General features: G+C 45.0%; 2 protein-coding genes across 2 annotated transcripts in view; both read left to right on the forward strand.

The window, feature by feature from the left end:
- The window catches only part of SCP2 (sterol carrier protein 2), a 281,976-nt gene that overhangs the window by 71,470 nt on the left and 188,179 nt on the right, over positions 1 to 22,327 (forward strand). The window lies entirely within an intron of this gene.
- On the forward strand, positions 218 to 20,948 carry SHISAL2A (shisa like 2A). The gene is made up of 3 exons (XM_070748532.1): positions 218 to 518; positions 18,292 to 18,437; positions 20,884 to 20,948. Exons 1-3 carry the CDS (start codon positions 337 to 339, stop codon positions 20,946 to 20,948), a joined length of 393 nt encoding a protein of 130 aa, XP_070604633.1. The 5' UTR covers positions 218 to 336.

The raw sequence follows: 22,327 nt of genomic DNA on the forward strand, positions 1-22,327 counted from the left end.
GAAAATGTGCCATTCGACGTCACCCGGTTCTCTTTTACCTCACGTACTGTATATCTATATACTGTACATATATCAAGAGAGAGGGAGAGAGACTGAAGTGGCGGCCGGCGGGCAAGCTTGAGACGGAGGGGCGGGGCCCTGGGCCAGAGGGCGGGGCGTCAAGAGAAGCTGCAAGGAGCCTCTTTGGGAAAGCGGAGCCGTTGAAGAGCGCCGGGCGTCGAGGCGTTTTCTTCGGCTCCGGCTTCGCTTCCAGCTGTTTCTCGTCTCCGAAAAGTGTAGCCCGAGCGTCGAAGAACTCCGCGCGAGGCTCGGTAGGTCCCGGGCGGGCAGCGCACCATGAGCGCCGATTGCAGCAGCTACGTGAACGCCGACAAAGTGCTGGTGGGCTCCTTCAGCTGCCCGCGGGAAGACGGCGAGCCCGAGGCGATCTATTGCTGTGGCTTCCAGGATGTCAAGTATTGTTGCGACGACCCCAACAGCTTTTTCCCTTACGAGCACAACTACATGTGGTGGCTCAGGTGAGAACAGGGAGGGCTTGTCCTCGCCCTGAAGGTATAGCAATGGCATTTGGACTTATATACAGCTTCACGGTGCTTTACACAGCGGTTTACAGAGAATCAGCATATTGCCCCCAACAATCTGGGTCCTCATTTTACCCACCTTGGAAGGATGGAAGGCTGAGTCAACCTTGAGGCTACTGAGATTCGATCTGCCAAACTGCTGGCAGCCGGTGATCAGCAGAATAGAATGGAATGGAATAAGAATTGGAATAGAAATGCTGTAGAATAGAAATAGAAAAGAAAAAGAATAGAATAGAATAGAATTCTTTATTGGACACCCAAGGAATTTGTCTTTGGTGCACTATGCTCTCAGTACTGTATACATAAAAGAAAATATACATTTGTCAAGAATCAGGAGGTACAACAATGATTGTCATGGGGGTCAATCAGGAAACGATCAATGTTTACATGGCATAAGACCAGACTATCTCCGAAGACTGCCTTCTGCCGCACAAATCCCAGCGACCGGTGAGGCCCCATAGAGTTGGTCTCCTTAGGGTCCCGTTGACCAAACAATGTCGACTGGTGGGACCTAGGGGAAGAGCCTTCTCTGTGGGGCCCCCAGCCCTCGAATTAACTCCCCCTGGAGATTCGCACTGCCCCCACCATCCCTGCCTTCCGGAAGAGTTTAAAAACTCATCTTTGCCGCCAGGCTGAGGTTATTAGAGCTTCCCCCAGCCAATGCATGTTTCCTAGTATGAATGTTGTATGAATTGTTAATTGAAGTTTTAAAATTATAATTTTTTAACAATTGTTTATGTTGTTAATTGGATTGTTTTTTTCTACTGTTTTATTATATGCTGTGAGCCACCCCGAGTCCTCAGAGAGGGACGGCATACAAGTCCAATTGAAATAAAATAAATTTTAAAAAAATATTAATAAAAATCTTAAGGATACAAGCAACCAGGTACAGTCATAAGTGGGAGGAGATGGTTAATAGGAATGATGAGAACAAACTAGTAGTAATAGTAGTGCATACTTAGTAAATAGTTTCACAGTGTTGAGGAAATTATTTGTTTAGCTGAGTGATGACATTTGTGGAAAAAATTGTTCTTGTGTCTAGTTGTCTTGGTGTGCAGTGCTCTGTAACAACATTTTGAGGGTAGGAGTTGAAACAGTTTTATGTCCAGGATGTGAGGGGTCAGTAAATATTTTCGCAGCCCTCTTTTTAACTCGTGCAGTATACAGGTCCTCAATGAAAGGCAGGTTGGCAGTAATTGTTTTTTCTGCAGTTCTGATTATCCTCTGAAGTCTGTGTCAGTCTTGTTGGGTTGCAGAACCAAACCAGACAGTTATAGAGGTGCAGATGACAGACTCAATGATTCTTCTGTATCAGCAGTAGCTTGCAGTACTGCACTCTAACTACTGCGCCACCAAGGCTCTTATACAGGTATATCAGTCGACAGGAGGAGGTGGGGGCAGTGGTGGTTGCTGCTGCTTTAACACCAGTATCCTGAATCATTGGGGAATAAAGATGATATTGTTCTGACTCTGCACATGCTCAGGAGGGAGAGATTATCTTGCTGTCTAGAGTTGACCCCACAGGGTGTGCTCTACCACCAGTGCAAACGTGGGTGTTGCTGAAGGAACAGAGGGTGACAGATCTAATATGACTGCATAAAGCAATAAATGAAGGGGATGTGTGACTATTGCAATATGGAACCTGTAATCCAGTCTTCCCTATTCCTGAGCTCAACTTGGCTTGGCTTGCCTTTCTAGATGGGTTGGTTTCCCATCATCCCCACTTACTAATGGGAATTCTAATTGCAAGGGGGAAAACAATCATAATCTAACACATTATGATGCCTGGAGAGGGATTAGGTTTTCCGATCTGATTGCCATGGTTTATTTGGAAGTTACTTGAAATAGGTAAATTTTATTTTTATGCTCTCAGGATGCAAACAGTTCTCAGAAAGAATATGGTGAAGGAACTGGGCATGGCTGGTGTAATGAAAAGAAGGACCAGGGGAGACATGATAGCAGTCTTCCAGTATCTCAGAGGTTGCCACAAAGAAGGAGTCAACCTATTATCCAAAGCACCTGAGGGTAGAACAAAAAGCAGATAAAGGAGAGAAGTAACTTAGAATTAAGGAGAAATTTCCTGACAGTCAGAACGATTGATCAGTGGAACAGCTTGCCTCCAGAAGTTGTGAATGCCCCAACAATGGAAGTTTTTAAGCAGATGTTGGATAACCATCTGTCTGAAGTAGTGTAGGGTTTCCTGACTAAAAAGGGGGTTGGACTAAGAGACCTCCAAGGTCCCTTCCAAATCTGTTGTTGTTGTTATTGTTATTATTGTTGTTATTGCCCTCACAGTTGTATTGGGTGGCGCAGCAGATAGAGTACTGTACTGCAGGCCATGAAAGCTGACTGTAGATCGGCAGGTCAGCGGTTCAAATTTCATCACCGGCTCAAGATTGATTCAGCCTTCCATCCTTCCAAGATGGGTAAAATGAAGACCTGGATTGTGGGGGCAATATGCTGGCTCTGTTAAAAAGTGCTATTGTTAACATGTTGTAAGCCGCCATGAGTCTAAGGAGAAGGGCGGCATAAAAATTGAATGAATGAATGAATGAATATTATTATTATTATTATTATTATTATTATTATTATTATTACTGAGAGGTATTTGCAAAAGCATAACATAATGTAACGTAGGAGATAATTTAATGTTAGAATCATTATCCTTTCCCCCTAGAGTTTGAATGTAAGCTTTAAAAAGCCAATGAAACCTGAACGTTACCGAGACAGCTAAGAAAATCAGTAATAATCGCAGACCATAGAAGAGATCATTCTGATGTTCCATTCCATTTGGAGCAATATTGTAGTGGAGTGCTTGGTGCTCTCTGAGCTTAGTCATTTGCTTGCAGACATTTCACTGCCCGACCAGGTAATATCAATGCTAACATTGATAATGTTACCTGCTATGGTAATGAAATGTTTATAAACAAACGAGCAAGCTCAGAGAGTACACAGGATTCCAACAGTTCATTCCTGAACTATACACTCTCTCTTCTGTTGAAAATAGTATACTTTTTGGTTCTTCTGTGCTTGAATAGCTAAAGGTGATTCATAATTACTCTAGGCAATGCCATGAATAGTTATTTAGAAGACTGTGCTAATTATAGTATATGGGAAAACTGCCTAATTTCAGGACTTGTTCCAGTATTCAAAAAAAACAAGAGATCTGATTTAGCGCAATCTGTGAGTAAGTCTGGTGTCATTTGATAAGTGACCAGAATGAAAATCAGAACAACCGAAGCACCCTATCTCCTATCATAGAATACAAGACTACACATTTTCTTTTGGGGTTTTCCAATCAAGACGGATAGTACTTTCCTGCAAACTTGATAGTTATGAAGATATACAATACAGCAAATTTCTTAAGACACTCTTGTAGGGGTTTGTTAGTTATATTTCATCAAAAAATATTAAAAAGTCAATCAACTTGTTTTATTTATTTATTTATTTGGTTGGTTAGTTAGTTAGTTAGATTTCTGAGTCGCCCAACTCCAAAATGGACTCTAGGCGGCTTATGGATCTTCTCTATAAATTAAATTTGCTTAGTTTATGTAAGTTATTCCAGTTCATAAAATTGATATGAGTACAAGGTGATGCTATTAAACATACTGTCAGTGTGGGAGTATGCTGGCAGTTGTGCATATTGTTTGTGACTGGTTTGAACTAACCAACACAGTCATCTTGTAGCCGTGCAAATGGCTTGATTAAAGTCAAGAAGGGCAACACAGCAAATGGGCAGCGCCGGACTTACCCGGCAGGCAGGCTTTGCTGGAGGGACCGGGAGACACGGTCCCTCATGGCGGCCGCCATTTTGGATCCCGGGCGAAGTCTCGCGATGCGAGACTTCGCTCGGGAGATCGGGGCCTGATTGGCCAGGCCCTGATTGGTCCGGGCGGGGCCTGCTTGCCCTATATAAGGGCGAGCAGGCCTGGGGCTCTTCCTTTTCGCCCGGACCAAGCTCCTGAGCAGACGTTCGTTCGTCTGCTCCGGCGGCCATTTTGGGTGGCGACCTCGTGCGAGGCGCCATTTTGTGGCCTGCGGTCTTGCGAAGAGCCTTGTCTTGTCACTAGCGGAGCCAGCATCGGCTGGACTCCGCTCCGGTTTGGAGCCTCATTGCCCTTTGGGGGTGGTGGGGGGTGCTGCCTTTAGGAGGCCCCGCGGGCTTGCGGTGTTCCCGGGGTGGCTTGTGGCCTGAGATAAAGGCCTGGTGTCGGGCCTTGTTGCCCGAGAGGAGGTGGGATTAGCCTCCTGAGGGGGTTTTTCTGCGGAGGCCTGCGGCTTCAGGCAGGCCTTTGCCAACGCAGGGCAGGGTTCGTTGGTGGCTTTGTCTCTGCTCTATCCCTTTTGTAAAAAATAGATTTATTCTTCTGTAATGGCCCCTAAGAAGCGGCCAGCTAAGGCCCTCCCGGCCCAACCTGTGGTGCGGCCTAGGAGGGCTGCCAGGCCGTCTGCCCGGGCTCGGGCGGTGGCAGAGGGGCCCCCGGGGGGGATCCCGGTGGGGGGGGTGGTTGGGTTTACACCCACAGTCCCTCAACCCGCGGTGTCCCCTTCTCTCTCCTGGGCCAGGGTACTGGAGCGGCTCGATGAGTTGGAGAGGTGGCGGTCGGGGGCAGGCCCGGAGGGGCTTTCCTCGGCTGCCACCGCAGCATGGGGCGCAGACCCCGAAGAGGAGTCGGCCCCAGCAGGGCAAGTGGCCCACGAAGGACAGATGGCGTGCGCCGGACAGGCGGGCGGCATCGGTCAGACGGGCCACGCTGGACAGATGGCCCAGCCTGGGCAATGGCCATCGTTCCAGGGCCCAACCAGGATGGGCCCACCGTGGATGTCTTCTACCCCTTACGGGGCAGGTGAGGTTGCACCACATACAGGCACATCTCCGCTCCTGCCCATACAGGGTCCCGGGTTCATCCCGCCAGCTTTGGGGGGTGGCAATAGCTTTACGGGGGCGGCAGCAGGCACCTGTAGTCAGGTCTGGTCTCCGCCAGCTCCGCCAGTGGGGGCGCTGGGGGTACCTGTCCCACCTGGGGCGGGGGTGGGGGGTTGGATTCCTCCCCCACCGGCCATTATGCCACCGGTCCCATTCATGTATCCACCGGGGCTTGGGGTGCTGGGCTCGGGGGCCACCACGGTGTGGGACCCGTTCGCCAGCATCAAGCCTGGGGCCATCCCTTGTGGGTTGCCCGCTACGCCGTTAGGGTACCATCTGCACCCGTCAGTTAAGGAGGCAATCTGGCGGGGGGAGTACGTTGATTTGTTCTCCATCTTGAACAGGGAGGTCCCTAAACAGGACAAGGAGGTGGTCCCTGGGGAGAAGGTGAAAAAGACTAAGGTCACGAAATGCTTTAGCTCGTGGCTGTATGCCTTTCTGACCTTCGCGTCGGTGGTCATTCAGAGGCAGCCGGGGAGGGCCGCTGCCTTGCTGAAGTACATCGACCTCATAGCGAGGGCCCATTTCGAATATGGGGGCACCATATGGAGGCATTACGACAAGGGCTTCCGTATGCGTATTGCCCATGACCCCTACTTGCCCTGGGATATGGTGGTTCCGGACCTGTGGTTCCAGGCCACCCATATGTCGGGGAAGGAGGGCTGTGATAGGACCGATAGCGGTCACTTTATGGAGGAAGAGCCGGCTACACCCGCGCCGGCCAGGGCCGTGGCGGGGATAGTCGGCAAAGGGGCCACTCTCGTGTGTCACGAATTTGCGGCGAAGGGGGCGTGTTTTCGCCCCATTTGCCGGTTTCGTCACGCCTGCGGAAGTTGTGGGGGAAACCATTCCGCAGCCGTGTGCCCCCGCCCCAAGAAGGGGATTGAAAAGAAAGGCTCGGGTCCCCCAAAGCCTCCCCCACCTGCTGGGGGAAAAGGGGCCCAGCCCAATTAATTTAGTGGTGCTTGAGGGTTGGTTGGGCGACTACCACCCTCGCTCGAGAGCGGCCGCTCTCTTGCTAGGTTTTTCAGAGGGATTTCGGATCCCTTATCAGGGTGTTAGGAAGGCCTTCATGTCTGACAACCTTAGGTCGGTTGTTGGTCATGAAGACATTGTTAGGGAGAAGATTGGGAAGGAGGTTGCCGAGGGCAGGGTCCTTGGGCCCTTCTCGGAGCCGCCCTTCCCGAATCTTCGGGTGTCTCCCTTAGGTGTGGTCCCCAAAAAGGCGAGTGGTGAATTTAGGTTGATTCACCATTTGTCTTTTCCAAAAGGGGAGTCATTGAATGATTTCATTCCTGACGAGTTGTGTTCGGTCCGGTATGCGTCCTTTGATGCAGCCGTGACCATGGTTAGGAAGTGTGGGGTGGGAGCCCTTATGGGTAAATGCGACATTAAGTCGGCATTCCGGCTCCTCCCCATACACCCAGACGACTTTGAGCTGTTGGGCTTCCATTTCGAGGGGGGCTATTACGTGGACAGAGCTTTGCCCATGGGGTGCTCTGTCTCGTGCTCTCTTTTCGAGAGTTTTAGCACCTTCTTGGAGTGGGCGCTCAGGAGGCAAAGTGGTCTGGGTACGGTCGTTCACTACCTTGATGATTTCCTGTTGGCGGGGCCTGCGCATTCGGAGCAATGTTTTGCTTTGATGCGGGACTTCGAAGCCCTTTGTGCTCAATTAGGGGTGCCTTTAGCCTCTGAGAAGACCGAAGGCCCCGCTACCAGGATTACCTTCCTGGGTATTGAATTGGACTCGGAGGAGCAATCTTCTAGATTGCCCCTAGAGAAGTTGGTTAAGATTAAGCGGAAGCTTGATGAGGTCCTGGGCTGCCGGAAGGTGACCCTACGGCAGCTCCAGGAATTGGCAGGCATTCTTAATTTTGCCTGTCGGGTAGTTGTTCCTGGAAGGGGTTTTTCCAGGAGGTTGTATGATGCGATGAAGGGGCTCCGTTTGCCCCATCATCGTACCCGCCTTTGCGCTGGGGTCAGGGCTGACCTCGGCGTGTGGCGGGATTTTGTGGATAGATTTAACGGGTTGTCTTTCTGGAGGCACGAGCTTCTGTTGGAAGCTGGGTTGCAGCTCTGCTCTGACGCCGCGGGGACTTGTGGTTTCGGGGTAGTGTTAGGTGACCAGTGGTGCTGGTCGGCATGGCCTCCGGAATGGAGTGCCTCTTCGTTGGTTAAGGACCTAACGTTCTTGGAGCTCTTCCCCTTAATAGTGGCCTTAGAGCTTTGGGGGGAGCAGTTTAGGGACAAGACCGTGCACTTCTGGTGTGACAACCTAGCGGTTGTCCATGTGGTGAATGCCCTGTCCTCGAAGAGCGACAGGGTCATGCGGCTTGTCCGCCATTTTGTGCAAAGGTCCTTGTCCCTAAACGCATTGTTTTTGGCTAGGCATGTCCCTGGGTTGGATAACGGGGTCGCTGATGCCTTGTCCCGTGGTCAGTTGTCCAGGTTTCGGACCCTGGCCCCGTGGGCCCGAGAGTTGCCAGAAGCGTTCCCCAGCCACCTCTGGAGTCTGGGAGGGATCCAGAGTGGTGGAGAGTCGCGGCATCCCGGGCAATCCCCTTGTCTGTAACGCCCGGCACCCTTGGGGCATACCAGCGTGCGGGTAAGGAGTTTGGGGGATTTCAGGCAGGGCAGGGGTTACCAGCTTAGCTGGCCCGTCCCTGTATAGCGCCTGGCCGGGTTCTGCGTCCAGCTTGGGCAGCTTGGCTGTCAGTTAGGACGATCCGGTCCTGGTTAGCCGGCCTCGCCTTTCTGTCCAAGGCGGGGGGTTTGCTGCTTGTTTCGGGTGACTTTGCATCCGGCAGTGTGCTGGAGGGCTGTATGGGGAGCGAGCGGGGGCCCCTGGTGACACTCGTCAGGCTCTGACGGTGGAGCAGCTGTCTTTAATCAACGTGGTTTTTGGCAGTCTGTGTTCCTCATTGTAAGAGGCCCGTCTTTTTTGGTGCAGCGGCTGGTGTCATGCTTGGGGCCCTTGGGGTCAGCGAGGCCTGGCCTCATCTCAGGCTGGCAATTCGCTCCGTGCCTTCCAGCACGCTGATCTGGCCGTTAGACAAAGGGGGGGTCCCTTGTGGTAAGGCGGTCTAAGTCAGATCAGCTACGCAGAGGGGTTACCATCTACCTTAGTGCGGCCGCCGACCAATCAGTGTGTACGGTGGCCGCCCTACAGCTTTGGTGTTTTCTGCGGGGAGCAGGTCTGGGGTACCCGTCTAGGCATTGGGACGGTACCCCTTCTGACCCGTTTATACTTTTGTGCATTAGTACCCAGGGCTATGGCCCAGGTGGGCACGGATCCCGCCGGTTATGGAACGCGTTCGTTCCGTATCGGCGCCGCCACTAGCACGGCACTTTCTGGTTTCCCGGCCCACTGGATTCGGGTGATCGGCCGCTGGCGGTCAGCGGCATATTTGGGTTGTGTTAGGCCCGCTGAGGATCCTAGGCAGGGCTTAGGCTAGGTGACCTCTCTGCGTGTGTTTCCTCTTGCAGGTCCCCAGGCTGACGTGACACCGACGGCGCTGCTGTGTGGCCACAGCATGATTTGCTGGGCCAGCCGCCTGGCGGCCAGGGGCGCTGTCGGGACCCAGCCGTCCCTGGGGCGGTGGGTCAGGGTTGCTTGGATGGGCCGGAGAGGTATGCGGTGGGAGGGTCTCCTACCGGTGTGGCTGGGCGGTCAGCATTTGGTGGCTGCGCCCGGCAATATGGGGGGCGGCTCCTGGAGTCGTTCCCAAGTGGGTTTGGGTGGGCAGTGTCCTGTGGCCGCACCCAGGTGGCTGGTATTGCACTTAGGTGGCAATGACCTGTGCATACTGGGAGGCCTGGCGCTGATCATCCAGGCACGCGAAGACCTGTGAAGGCTTCGTGAGGTCTGGCCCACCACGCAAGTGGTGTGGTCAGAACTATTACCTAGGCTTGTTTGGAGGGACGCCTCTCCCCTTAGGGCCATTCACCGGGCTAGGCGACGGGTGAATAGGGCTATGGGTAAAACGGTTAGAGAAGTGGGTGGAGTGGTAGTACCTCATCCCCTTATATCAATAGACCAGCCATGGCTCTACCGGGATGATGGCGTTCACCTGTCTGAGCAGGGGAACGCCATCTTCTTTCAGGACCTGCAGCGGTCTCTGCGTGAGCTGGCGCAGATAGAGGGGGGAGTCGGGGGGCCAAGATAGAGATCTGACCCCCGCTCCTGTGGCAGGTTAGGGGCGGAAAATTGGGTGGTTTAGCAACCGCGCGTTCTCCCTTGGGCATCTTTGGGGATGATTGACAGGTTCTCTGCAAGCTCATGGAGGGAGTTTCTGCCTGAGCAGCTGGGGGGAACCTGTCTTTGGGTCCTGCACCTTTAATTCCCCGATTCGGGTTAGCCGGTGGGACCCCCCTCATGCACAGCATGGCAGAAAAGGTCACAGGGGACGGCCTGGCCCTCACCTGGACCTTGCATCGAGATACGCCCATGAGTTGCCCAGGAATGTTTACTGGAATAACGTCATTTCCGCCCCGGAAGTATTTGTTTGACCCTGCAGGTCCAGTTCCGGGTCATAGTTGTTTATGCTAATTTATGCAAAGTATTTGAATAAATTATGCAAATTTATGTTAATAAAAATGACCCAATTTTAAATCCAGCTCTGGTGTCCGTGTCGTTACTCCGTCTCTCCAGCAAGGGCAGCGCCGGACTTACCCGGCAGGCAGGCTTTGCTGGAGGGACCGGGAGACACGGTCCCTCATGGCGGCCGCCATTTTGGATCCCGGGCGAAGTCTCGCGATGCGAGACTTCGCTCGGGAGACCGGGGCCTGATTGGCCAGGCCCTGATTGGTTCGGGCGGGGCCTGCTTGCCCTATATAAGGGCGAGCAGGCCTGGGGCTCTTCCTTTTCGCCCGGACCAAGCTCCTGAGCAGACACCCGCCCGCCCTCCACTATTTTGCAGTGTGCTTAGGGGTCGCCCTTAGGGGGCCGAATGGGAATTTTTTGCAGTTCTGCCTCTTAGCTGAGCTGTTTTTTCGCCCATTCCACACTGGGGTGATGGCTGTGCGGTTAGGGGGTGCTTGCATTAATTAGGTTAATTGGCTTACCTTTGGTCATTTGGGTAGGCAGGTTAGGGGCGGAAAATTGGGTGGTTTAGCAACCGCGCGTTCTCCCTTGGGCATCTTTGGGGATGATTGACAGGTTCTCTGCAAGCTCATGGAGGGAGTTTCTGCCTGAGCAGCTGGGGGGAACCTGTCTTTGGGTCCTGCACCTTTAATTCCCCGATTCGGGTTAGCCGGTGGGACCCCCCTCATGCACAGCATGGCAGAAAAGGTCACAGGGGACGGCCTGGCCCTCACCTGGACCTTGCATCGAGATACGCCCATGAGTTGCCCAGGAATGTTTACTGGAATAACGTCATTTCCGCCCCGGAAGTATTTGTTTGACCCTGCAGGTCCAGTTCCGGGTCATAGTTGTTTATGCTAATTTATGCAAAGTATTTGAATAAATTATGCAAATTTATGTTAATAAAAATGACCCAATTTTAAATCCAGCTCTGGTGTCCGTGTCGTTACTCCGTCTCTCCAGCAATAGCAAAACAACATGATTGATCAGAAGTTTCAATTTAATGTTTCAGTTACACCATAAAAGAACCAGACACTGTTCTGCTCTAGCCTCTTCTCTGGGAAAATGTGATCATTTCACTTAAAGAGAGGAAGAGTCTCTACTTTTCATTGGACAATTTTCTGATGGTGAACTATTAACGTAGATGTCTTTATGAGTATGCATGTATATTAAAATGATGGCATCAAAGGCAAAAATAGAGGGGAAATAAATAGTCTAATCTTTGCTGTAAATCAATTGCTCACAATTTCTATAGATCAGTTTATGAAATGTTAATGTTTTTATCTAAAGACAATTAAAAAGTGCCTTTCTTTTTATTATGTTTTTTCAAACAATTCTTCCAAATGACTAAAGAAAAAGAAAAAAAGCCTGTGTAGGAAATACATAATTTGTATTTTTACAACTCATAATTCTAATCTAATATATTTAATTTAACATTGGAGAATCTGTACCCTTGCTAAAAAAGAATTAATACTTTATGCCCGTGATGGTGAACATATGGCAGAAGTGCCCAAAGTGGCACCCGGAGCCATGTCGCCTGGCATGTGCAACATCGTCCATTCCATTTCCAGGTTTTTGGTGCACGTAAGCACACCAGTCTGGTTACTGTTGCACAGGTACGCACAACGATCAACATGTGGCAGTGCCAGAGACCGGAAGATCACCTGGCCAGCTGATTGTTGTGCATGCATGCATGCATGCCAGTAACCGGAAAACTAGCTGGCTGGTGGGCATGCGTGCCGTGTGATTTGTATCTTCCTCTTAGACATTCAAGTGAAGCAAGGAGGAGTGAAATGGGAAAATTTCTTTAAAAGAGTATGAATTAATATAGTAAGTGTTCTGCCGGGCTTTATGGTATGAGTCTCCTGAAAATTCAAGGGTAAAAATTTCAGACACACACACACTTGAAAGTTCAAAAACAATGTTCTTTATCACAAAATTCAAAAGAAACAAGGCACCCTTTTTGTATTGCAAAGAGCACTCGTCCCAAAACAACCTTGTAAGCTGTACAAACCCCTTAATCAGTCCTTAAGTACTTAGCTAGCAGCTGTGAAGAAACGTCACAGCCCTCCTTCTTCCACGGAGTGAGACACACACACTTTGCTCTGCTTTGGTTTCAAAGTCGTGAAAAATCAACAAACAAAGTCCGGAAACAGCAAGGCACGGTCCTGAAGAAACAACGATCAGATAATCTTTCACAACGGCCAAGCCAGCACGCTGCTATTTATATCAGCAGCTCTAATTGCTGGAGCCCCACCCAAACATAGGTGGCCTCTCTTATCTCCTGTAATATTTCTTCAATTGGTCTCTTCTATGCATGGGTCTAACACTTCCTCATCTGAATTGACCAAAGATAATGGAGATTGGCTTCCTGGGCTGTGTGCCAAGCCCCCCTCTTCCAAGTCACCCCCACCTTCTTCGTCCGAAGAAACTGCATTACCTGATTCTGTCGGCAATAAAACAGGCCTATGACATGTTGATGTTTCCCCTGCATCCACCTCCACATTCCTTGGGGCAGGAGCTGGGCTAGAGCCAACCACAACAGTAAGAATGATCAAATGGATGCTTTCCTGCTGGCAAGTAACCAAACCGGATACAGAATACTGCCCCCAGTTTTGTTTGCCACGATGTAAAAAAAGTTGTTGAGACTTTAGAAATATGAAGAGAAGAGCAACAAAGGTGATTAGAGGAGTGGAGGCTAAAACATAATCAATGGTTACTGGAATTGGACACGTCTAGTTTAATGAAAAGAAGGGGTGACATGAGAGCAGTATTCTAATACTTCAGGAGTTGCCACAGAGAAAAGGGGAGTCAAGCTATTCTCCAAGGCATCTGAGGGCAGGACAAGAAGCAATGGATTGACAATCAAATGAGAAGAAAAGCAACCTAGAACTAAGGAGAAATTTCCTGACAGTTAGAACAATTAACCAATGGGACAATTTGCTCCAGAAGTTGTGAATGCTCCAACACTGGAAGTTTTTAAAAGGAGATTGGACAACCATTTGTCTGAAATTGTGTAATGTAAGTCTTCGGAGAAGGGCGGCATACAAATCTAATAAATTATTATTATTATTATTATTATTATTATTATTATTATTATTATTATTATTATTATTATTATTGCCTGAGCAGAGAGTTGGACTATAAGACCTCCAAGGCCTATGTCTGTCTATCTCTGTCTTAATATGCCTTTTTCACAGTAAATAAGATCAGCATCATTTCATAGCATCATATCATTAGCAGGTATTATGGCACTGATATAATTTTCTAATGATTTAAGGATTTATGGATAGCCCTTTAAATTAAGTCATAATTTAAGAATTTAAGAAAAATCCAGTCGTTTTTGCTCAGGAGTGGGACTGATGTAGAACTTTCAGTGTTATCATATTGGCAACTGCTTGAATTATAATATTTTCTTGAAATTTTCAGCTTATTTGGAACATGATCTAGAGTTATGGGAGGAGCTGAATAGAAATGATTATAATAAATTAAAATGGAGTAAACACACTTGAGGTAAAAATGTCTTGCCTTACTTTGGCTTGGCTTCCTAAACTTTTAACCACCCTTGCAGCTCCTACAAAGAATGCAGATTAAGGGGGCTTGTATCTTCCTCTTAGTCATTCAGGTGAAGAAAGAAAGTTAAATGGGCAAGATTTATTTTTTATTTAAAAAATCCCTTTTCTTCAGCTGATGTTGCTGTTTACTTTCCCTCTGCTTTCTTTCCCTTTTTGTATGACATATATGAGGGCATTTTTTCCCCACTGCATTGTTAGCAAGATGAGGCAGGGATTTTTGTTCCTTTTTTTTTATTTCTCAACCAGCAGGTGTGAAAATGATTTGGGAATTGAAGAACCGAGGGCGTGTTACCCTCAAGCAGGAATTGTATCGTAAGAAAGGCAACAACAATTTGTTGGTTATGACACCCCTACGAAGATTCTAGTAACTGCACCTAGGAGCTCTTTCTTTTCTCCCTAGGATGAGATTGGAAAGAAATTTGGTAAAACGATGCTGCTTATGAGCAGGATAAAACCAGAATGGAACATGACTGAGTTTGAAAATGGGCTGAATCTAGCAGGGGGTATGGAGAAAAACATTCCAGGAAAAAGATCTCAGTGGTTTCCCAACGAGGCAATTGAGCTGTAAATCAGAATGCTCCTGATTGTTCCATTCCTTTCTCCCTCTCCCCCTCAATTTCCTGGTCATTGACAACAATGTTAGAAGATCTACAGAATGAATTAGAATAATTCCATTACATTGATGGGATAGCTGGAAGAAGCCTGAAAGGTAGTAAAAAGGTATTTGCGTACTAATTGCAGGCAAGTTTGCAAAGCGTGACTACAAATATGTATGAATGTAGGTCACCCTGGACCTTTCTTTGCCATAAATTCAGTGAGAGGATGGAGACTGAAACATCAGGGTTAAATCGACTGTGTCACATTTGTGTATGTTTTGAATCTGGCATGCTGAAAATCTCATGAGGAGAAGGAAAACTGGAACAGCTATCATATTTAACAAGGAAAGGCACCGTTTATGCAGAATTCTAACCAAGGATTCCATGATACCTGACTTTAGAATTTATTTCTTTGAATCCGTTTTGTAACAACTTCACGAGCAACCCAACAGTATCCCTGTGAGTTTTAATCCTTGGGGTTTATGATCAGCATAAAAACTGTGTGCAATCTTGAATGGTCACTTGGCAGATGCTTTAGTCTTAGTGCAGGGGTTGGCAAAGTTGGCTCTTCTATATGACCTGTGAACTTCAACTCCCAGAATTCCTGAGCTAGCCTGATTGTCTCAGGAATCCTGGGAGTTGAAGTCCACAAGTCAAAGAGCCAACTGATCACATACATTTTGAAATCATGGAAATAAGATTAAACAACTTTGATGAAAACAAACTGGAGAAGCTGATGGCACGATGGAATAAGGTGAAAGGTTATATGTTGAGTAGAATCTGTGATGCAAATGTGAAAAATAAACTCCAATCACTCTTTCAGTAATAACAAATGCAAATTAGAGCCAAGGAAATATATATATATAAACTAGTAAATTTTCGAACCCCCCGCAATGGGTGGTGGTGGTGATGGGGGTTCTTTTGTCGGTCAGGTGATGGGCACATGCACTGTGCACTGTTTTATGTTTGGTTTTTTTTATGTAACTATATTTACAAAATCAATAAAAATACTTAAAAAAAAAATAAAAATCAAAGAGCCAACTTTGCCTACCCCTGGTCTGGTGCTAAACAATGTTACCCAAAAGTCAAGAAGAAATTGGGCAAACGGATCTCAGGAAACGGATTCCAAGGCAAATATTTAAAGGATTAGGGGCTGGTGGACTATCCTGATCAAGCAGAAGTTCAGCCTTTGCCTGAAAGAGTACAAGAAGTCTTTAGTAAATTGCTCAATGGGACAGCTCAAGCCTAGAGAGCTTTTCTTTTTAGTGGATCAGCTGATTTCCCTAGTCTAAGAAGTTGCAGCCTTTCTACCTGCCATTACTGACCTACCAAGTAATTTCATTCACCAGCATATTGTCCTGTAATGTAGGGAGTATAACATCTGGCCTTACTTTTCCATTGTTTGATCCATTGGTAGTTTAGAGCAGTAATTCCCAATCTGTGATTTGAAGATGGTGATCAATGGAAAAAATGCCAATACTGTAATCCTTTATTTAGACATTAGATTGTTTAAATATATATTGAATAGTAAAATGTTTATGAAGATAGATGATAGTCAGACAGATAGACAGGCAATTAGGTTCTCTATTTTCCCCATTATGATTTAACGTCTATGTAAAATAGCGGGCAGGATCGTTTGGATTTCTGCAATAAAATGCCATTACTTTTATTCCTTGTATACAGAAAATGTCAGAGATGGAATAAAAATATATAGAGTATGCTGAGACATTGGAGCAAACTTTGTAGATAGCAGCTGGCATTCCTCATACTATTTTCAAGTGTTCTTCAACAATAAAAAAAAACTTTTTTGAAAAATGAAAGATCACCGCAATAGATTTGGGTTTTTATTCATAATGTGGAGAATTTAAGTGTTCAATTCAACTTGCCTGTTGTGAACCTTGTAAAGTTATTAATATTATGCTCTTAGGCTCTGTGGTTTTTAATTTTGGTGAATGGAAACTACCCAGTGGAATGATATGTAACTTGGTCAGATAAAAAGTAGACTTGAGAGGTAATCTCATGTGTTACATGATTTATCTGTCCTTTTAAGAAGTCAGGGATCTATTCTATACAAAAAAGAAACATGATATAAAACTAATGCTCCCTGTTTTTTATAATTTCTATAGGGTTTTTTTGCGCTATGTCTGTATGTTTTTGTGCCAAGCGTGGGTTACTCTTGAGAGCAATAAAATAAAAGTGGATGTGTTGTATTCTTCTTCTTTTATGATGTAGAAAGGATGTTGAGACTCTAGAAAGAGTGCAGAGAAGAGCAACAAAGATTATTAGTGTTGTGTTTGGGCCTGGGCCAGCCGTTGCTCCCACAAATGGGAGAGACGCGGCACAAACTGAATGCGAAAGCCTGGCTGACAGCCAGGAAGATGTGGCAGACAGCCAGGAAGACGTGGTAGACATCCAGGCACTGGTATGCAGGATTCAGCAGACAGCCCAGGGGATTTGGCATATAGTCCCTCAGACAGTCTTTCGTCTCTGGATTCTTCTGCAGATCAATATATTGATCTGCGTAGCAGAAGAGCTATGCAGAGAAGGGATCAACTGAAGGAGTATTACAAGTCATCATAGTAGCACCTGGGCTGGGTGTGGTTCTTATACTGAGGGCTGGGTGTGGTTCCCTTAATGAGGGCTAAAGGGATAAAAGGGAACAGAGGCCCAAGGCAAACTGGCTGTTTATCTGTGTTATTTTGTGGTTCCTGCTCTAAAGTTTCTGTTCCGTGCCGTTGGAGTTTTCAACCCAGCTTTTTCAGACAAGTGGGAGGTGAAAACTCTGGGACTTGCTGTTTGCTCCAAAGATTCAAAAGGACTCCTGAAATGTCTTTGCTCATTCCAGGTTGTCTTTGTTTGTTTTTTCCTGTGTTTTTGTATGCGGCTGAAGTAAGCCTTGCACTATCATTGTTTTCGGACACTAAGAACTGTTTTGAATAACCCTTTTTGTTTATTTAATACAAGTTTTCTGATTAGCAGAGCACGTGTGTGTTTGATTTCTTTTCCTTGGACTATTACGCATTGCCTGAGCCAGTCAGGCAGAACAATTAGGGGACTGGAGACTAAAACATGGAGATCAGTTGCAGGAACTGGGTATGTTTAGTTTAATGAAAAGAAGAATTACGGGAGACATGATAGCAGTGTTCTTATATCTCAGGGGTTGCCACAAAGAAGAGGTAGTCAAGCTACTCTCCAAAGCACCTGAGGGTAGAAGAAGAAGCAAAGGGTGGAAACTAAACAAGGAGAAAAGCAACTTAGAACTAAGGAGAAATTTCCTGACAGAACAATTAATTAATGGAACAGCTTGCCTCCAGAAGTTGTGAATGCTGCAACAATGGAAGTTTTTAAGATGTTGGGTAGCCATTTTTTCTGAAGTAGTGTAGGGTTTCCTGCCTAACCAGGGGGTTGGACTAGAAGACCTCCAAGGTCCCTTTCAACTCTGTTAATATTATTTCTCTTGCCTATTTCTTTTGGTATAGTAAATAAACTGTCAACTGTCATCACAATGCTGCTTTCTATCTCTGATTGATTGCTTTATTTTACTATTGATTCTTTGAAAAGTTTAAGAATGTCTGTGCAAAAGGGAGTCCTTTGCCTATTTGAGATGCTTCAAGAAGGTACAGACATTTCCTTCCTTTATCCAATTATCCGTTTGACAGAAGACAAAGATTTAAGAATGACTTCACTTAAATTGATTTTACCTGGACTTAATTCAATGAGTTTCAAAGGAATGTGTCTTGATTTATACTTGTTTAGCCAAGAGCAATATCAAATGCAATAATTCAAGAAAATACAATAAAAGCAGCACCTTAGACAAAGTTTGTCCTACAAGTCTAATCCAGTCAGAGAAGGCTTTTGGTGAATTGTTATAACATAATTCAGCTTCTATGAGAACAATCAAGGGAAATCTATATGTCCCCATAGTACTTAAAAATCTGTCTTTCTCCATGAAATACATGCAGCAACAATGTCTTTCAAAGGATTTGACAATGTCCTTAAATCCATCAGCTTATTGCTCTTTCTTTTCTAGTATTGGAGCACTTATTGGCTTGTCGGTTGCAGCAATGGTCTTGCTGGCTTTTCTCATCACTGTGTGTGTCCTCTGCTACTTGTTTATCAGCAAGAAGCCACGCAACAGATTGGATACAGGCTTAACCTTGAGCTTAGAAGCTGCAGGTAAGAGCTCCCTGTTATGTCTCCCTATTTCTTCAGTTAAAATCACTCAGCGGTAATCCGTTTTCCATTTCATCTGGATTTTAATGGGTTTCAACACCCACATTTTTATTTACAAAAGCAGCCAAAGAAGCCTGCAACACTCCAAACTAAGATGCGACATGCAAAACGATCATTACATTTCAGTAAAATTAAAAATCAACCAACAATTAAAAGCTTAGTCAAAAGAGACCGTCTTTACTATTTTTCTAAATATTGGTAGAGTAGGAACTAAATGCACCTCCAGAGAGAGACCATTTCAAAGCCGGGGAGCTTCCTGGAATTAAACACAGTTCCTCCGAGCCTCCCCAAAGCAGATGGAACGAAGCAACAAATCCGCTTCTTGTCTGTCGTGTTTTAGATACTGCAGGGATTGCAAATCTCAGAATTGCCAGCCAGCATGGGAGTTGCGGTCCCAGTACATCTGGAGGGTATCATATTGAACAAGGTTACTGCAGGGAACTAAATTTAAAGCAAGAGCAGTCATTTAGAAATTTCCAAAATATCTGACAGGAGAATATGGATCCAACGGTGTGAGATAATTTTCATCCAGTGTCTAAATTTCTCTTTTTAAGGCCCTGGATGAAGCAGATTACAGTGGTACCTCTATTTATGAACTTAATTCATTCCGTGACCAGATTCCTAAGTAGAAAAGTTTGTAAGAAGAAACAATTTTTCCCATAGGAATCAATGTAAAAGCAAATAATACAGGCGATTGGGGAAACCACAGGGAGGGTGGAGGCCCTGTTTCCTCCCAGGAGATTCCTAGAGAGGCTCCATGGAGGCTACTCCCCACCTTTTCCAGCCCTGTTTCCTCCCAGGAGATTCCTAGAGAGGCCCCATGGAGGCTTCTCCCCACCTTTTCTGGTTACAGTTTCGGAGACTTGGATTTTTAAGTAGAAAATGGTTCTTGAGAAGAGAAAAATCTTGAACACCCGGTTCTTATCTAGAAAAGTTCATAAGTAGAGGCGTTCTTAGATAGACATACATTTGGACACTTTTCACTCTGGGTTCATGGTGGGGGGACAGCACTGAAATGGCATTGGTCATGCTAGTGGATGTCCTTTGAAGTGTTTGGGATAGAGGTGGGCAACCATTCTGGCCATCCTGGATTTCTCAACTGCTTTCAATATGGCCAACCTTGGTATCTTTCTGGGTTGAGGGTTGGAACCATTGTTTCGCTGATGCTCTCTTTCATGTGAAAGCCCCCTTAGAGTTTGTTCCTCACAGACTGAGTGTTCTTCAGGTGCTTTTTGGCAAACTTTAAGTGGGCTTTCATGTGTTTTGTACTGAGGAGAGGCTTCCATCTAGGCATTCTGCTATAAAGCCCAGATTGGTGAAAGAGTCCTGGTTGTACAAAACTTCTTCCATTTGAGAATTATGGAGGACACTATGCTCTTAGGAACCTTCAGCGCAGCAAAAAAAATTGTAGCCTTCCCCAGATCTGTCTCTGAGCTCTTTAGGCAGTTTCTTTGACCTCGTGGCTTTTGCTTTGTTGCTACTAAACCTTATTTACATTATTGAATTATTTGAAAATTCCCAGAAGTTTGTTTAATACATTTTTGTAAAATTTTCTACATTGCGATAAATTATATTTTATGATAGAAACCAGAAATTACTTATAAAAATAGATTCTTGATTTTGTTGCCAATGGTAGGTATTTTAAACTAGGCTGCAAGCAATTACAGAATTGGTTTTTAGACCTTTTACACTGTACAAAGAAGATAAAATTTCCTAAGACCAAATTAGATGCAGAAGAGAACAGAAGAGAGTCAGCTTTTAGGTGCAATATATATTTTATGGATCTTAAGGGCACTGATTCTTGGTTTTAATTAGAAAATACTTCAGTCTTTTTTTGGCAGGAAGCATAAGAACAAACTATCTTCCTTATTCTCTATTATTAAGGACTCCTAATAGGTAGCTATTGAAAGTTGCTAAATGGAAAACCATCCTAAAACATTCTCAATCCTGTTATCCTCTTATTATTATTACAGTAGCTTATGTAAGAAACCTTGTTATCTGAATTTTGGTGTGTGTGTGTGTGTGTATACCAGGGTGATCCGACATAAAAAACATATAGCCCCTCCCTGGTACAGAGCTGGAAGGGACCTGATCTGATAGCTCAAACTGCTAGTTCTCTGCTTTACAAGGCAGAGTTCACCAGATCTAATCCCAGTAAGGAAAGGGTGTAGCTAGCTGATGAGGCCAGAACAAGGCCGAAATGGGACCATCCTAGTCTCCCTTAATTTTAAAATTCCAGCTAAAAACATTTAACAGGATAACAGGATTGAGATTGATAATTAACAGAAGATTACAGATTATATATATATATATATAATTATTTGTTTTCGTAGATTTTCACGGGTACAGGTATGACGGTCTTGGTATATTCAGGTTTCTTCCCGTGTAGGATTTGGAAATTTCTGGCTAATTTCTGGCCAGAAATTTCCAAATCCTACACGGGAAGAAACCTGAATATACCAAGACCGTCATATATAATTATATATATATAATCTGTAATCTTCTGTTAATTATATTTTTCTCCAATTGGAGAATTCTGTTTTATAGTAGGAACAGTTAACTAGAAAAGAGTTAACTAGAAAATGTATCACCTACCTTGATTTTTTAACTTCTGTATATAGATTTGTTTTGTTTGTAATTATTTATTAATTATTTGAGAACAGTTTTCAGGGTTTATTGCTATAGTTTATCCTGCATTTGACAGAATTACCAGAATTCTATTCATCGCCAATAAAACAAATTATATATGATTTTGATCTTATTAATGTACTAAATGGAATTTTTTCCTCAATATTCTTATAAACAACTTTTGCTCCCAGCTTAAGACTGCAATCCTATACATATTTACCTAAGTCTCATAGGAAAAAGAAATTATTTCTGAATAGACATAATGGGAATTTTCTTCTTTGATGTCCTTCTTTTTCTGGGTCCTAATCAATAATTGTCATTTTGAAAGAAATGAATTGAATGAATGAATTCAATTCAAATGAATTGAATAAATGAAGAATGAAGAACTGAATTATATGTAATTCTGTGTAATTGTTTAAAGCTGTTTATTTTCCACTTTATGAATTGCATCATTTGTTGGAAGGAGTCAGTTAGATGAAGTTCAGCCTCTGCTGTACAGAAATTTAAATCCAAATCCAAATTCCTGACAAATGGCTAGCTAGCCTTTTTTAGATTGTGAAGAGAAGTCCACCACTTTTCAGGATAACAGTTGCATAGCTCTTCTGTTTAAGAAATATTTCCTAAACATCCCATTGCAATCTGTCTTTCAATAACATGAATTCATTGTTTTATGTTCTGCACTCAGGAGCAATGATGAACAGATCTGTTTGTATGACTTCTTAAACTATAATAGTCAAGCTAGAAATATTAATATTACTGGGGAGATGACAGCTCAAGAGGAATTATTGCTTCCCATAATTTGGAAACTGTGTACAGTATTTCTATTGTATTCTGAAAATGCATTTTCCTTTTTCGCAACCACATTATACTGCTGACTCATTTGTAGTTTGCAATTGAACTACAATTCTAAGAACTTTTAATGTACTACTGTCAAATCCGATATATATCATCATGTACTTGTGCAATTGATTTCTGTTTCTTACATGAAGTACCTTGCATTTGTCTGTCATAATTTTATTCTCACTTCTCAATGACAAATTAAAACAAACAGGCATGCAGCTCTAACCATCAAGAATAATTTCAGCTTTATTTCTGGTTTTCGATGTTATCATCCAAATATTTTTGTGATGAATAAATCTAACCAGCTTTTCCTCTACCATGTCATCCAAATCAATCATCCCTGGTGTACAAGACTTAAAACAATC

This window comes from Erythrolamprus reginae, chromosome 3 (genome assembly GCF_031021105.1).
Source record: "Erythrolamprus reginae isolate rEryReg1 chromosome 3, rEryReg1.hap1, whole genome shotgun sequence".
In the NCBI taxonomy this organism is placed as follows: Eukaryota; Metazoa; Chordata; class Lepidosauria; order Squamata; family Dipsadidae; genus Erythrolamprus; species Erythrolamprus reginae.

Excerpts from the sequence above, each read along its gene's own strand:
- SHISAL2A (XM_070748532.1), top strand. The coding sequence starts at position 337 with ATGAGCGCCGATTGCAGCAGCTACGTGAACGCCGACAAAGTGCTGGTG. Across the intron at positions 519-18,291 it reads AACTACATGTGGTGGCTCAG|TATTGGAGCACTTATTGGCT; the intron begins GTGAGAACAGGG and ends TTTCTTTTCTAG. Across the intron at positions 18,438-20,883 it reads CTTGAGCTTAGAAGCTGCAG|GATTTGGAAATTTCTGGCTA; the intron begins GTAAGAGCTCCC and ends CTTCCCGTGTAG.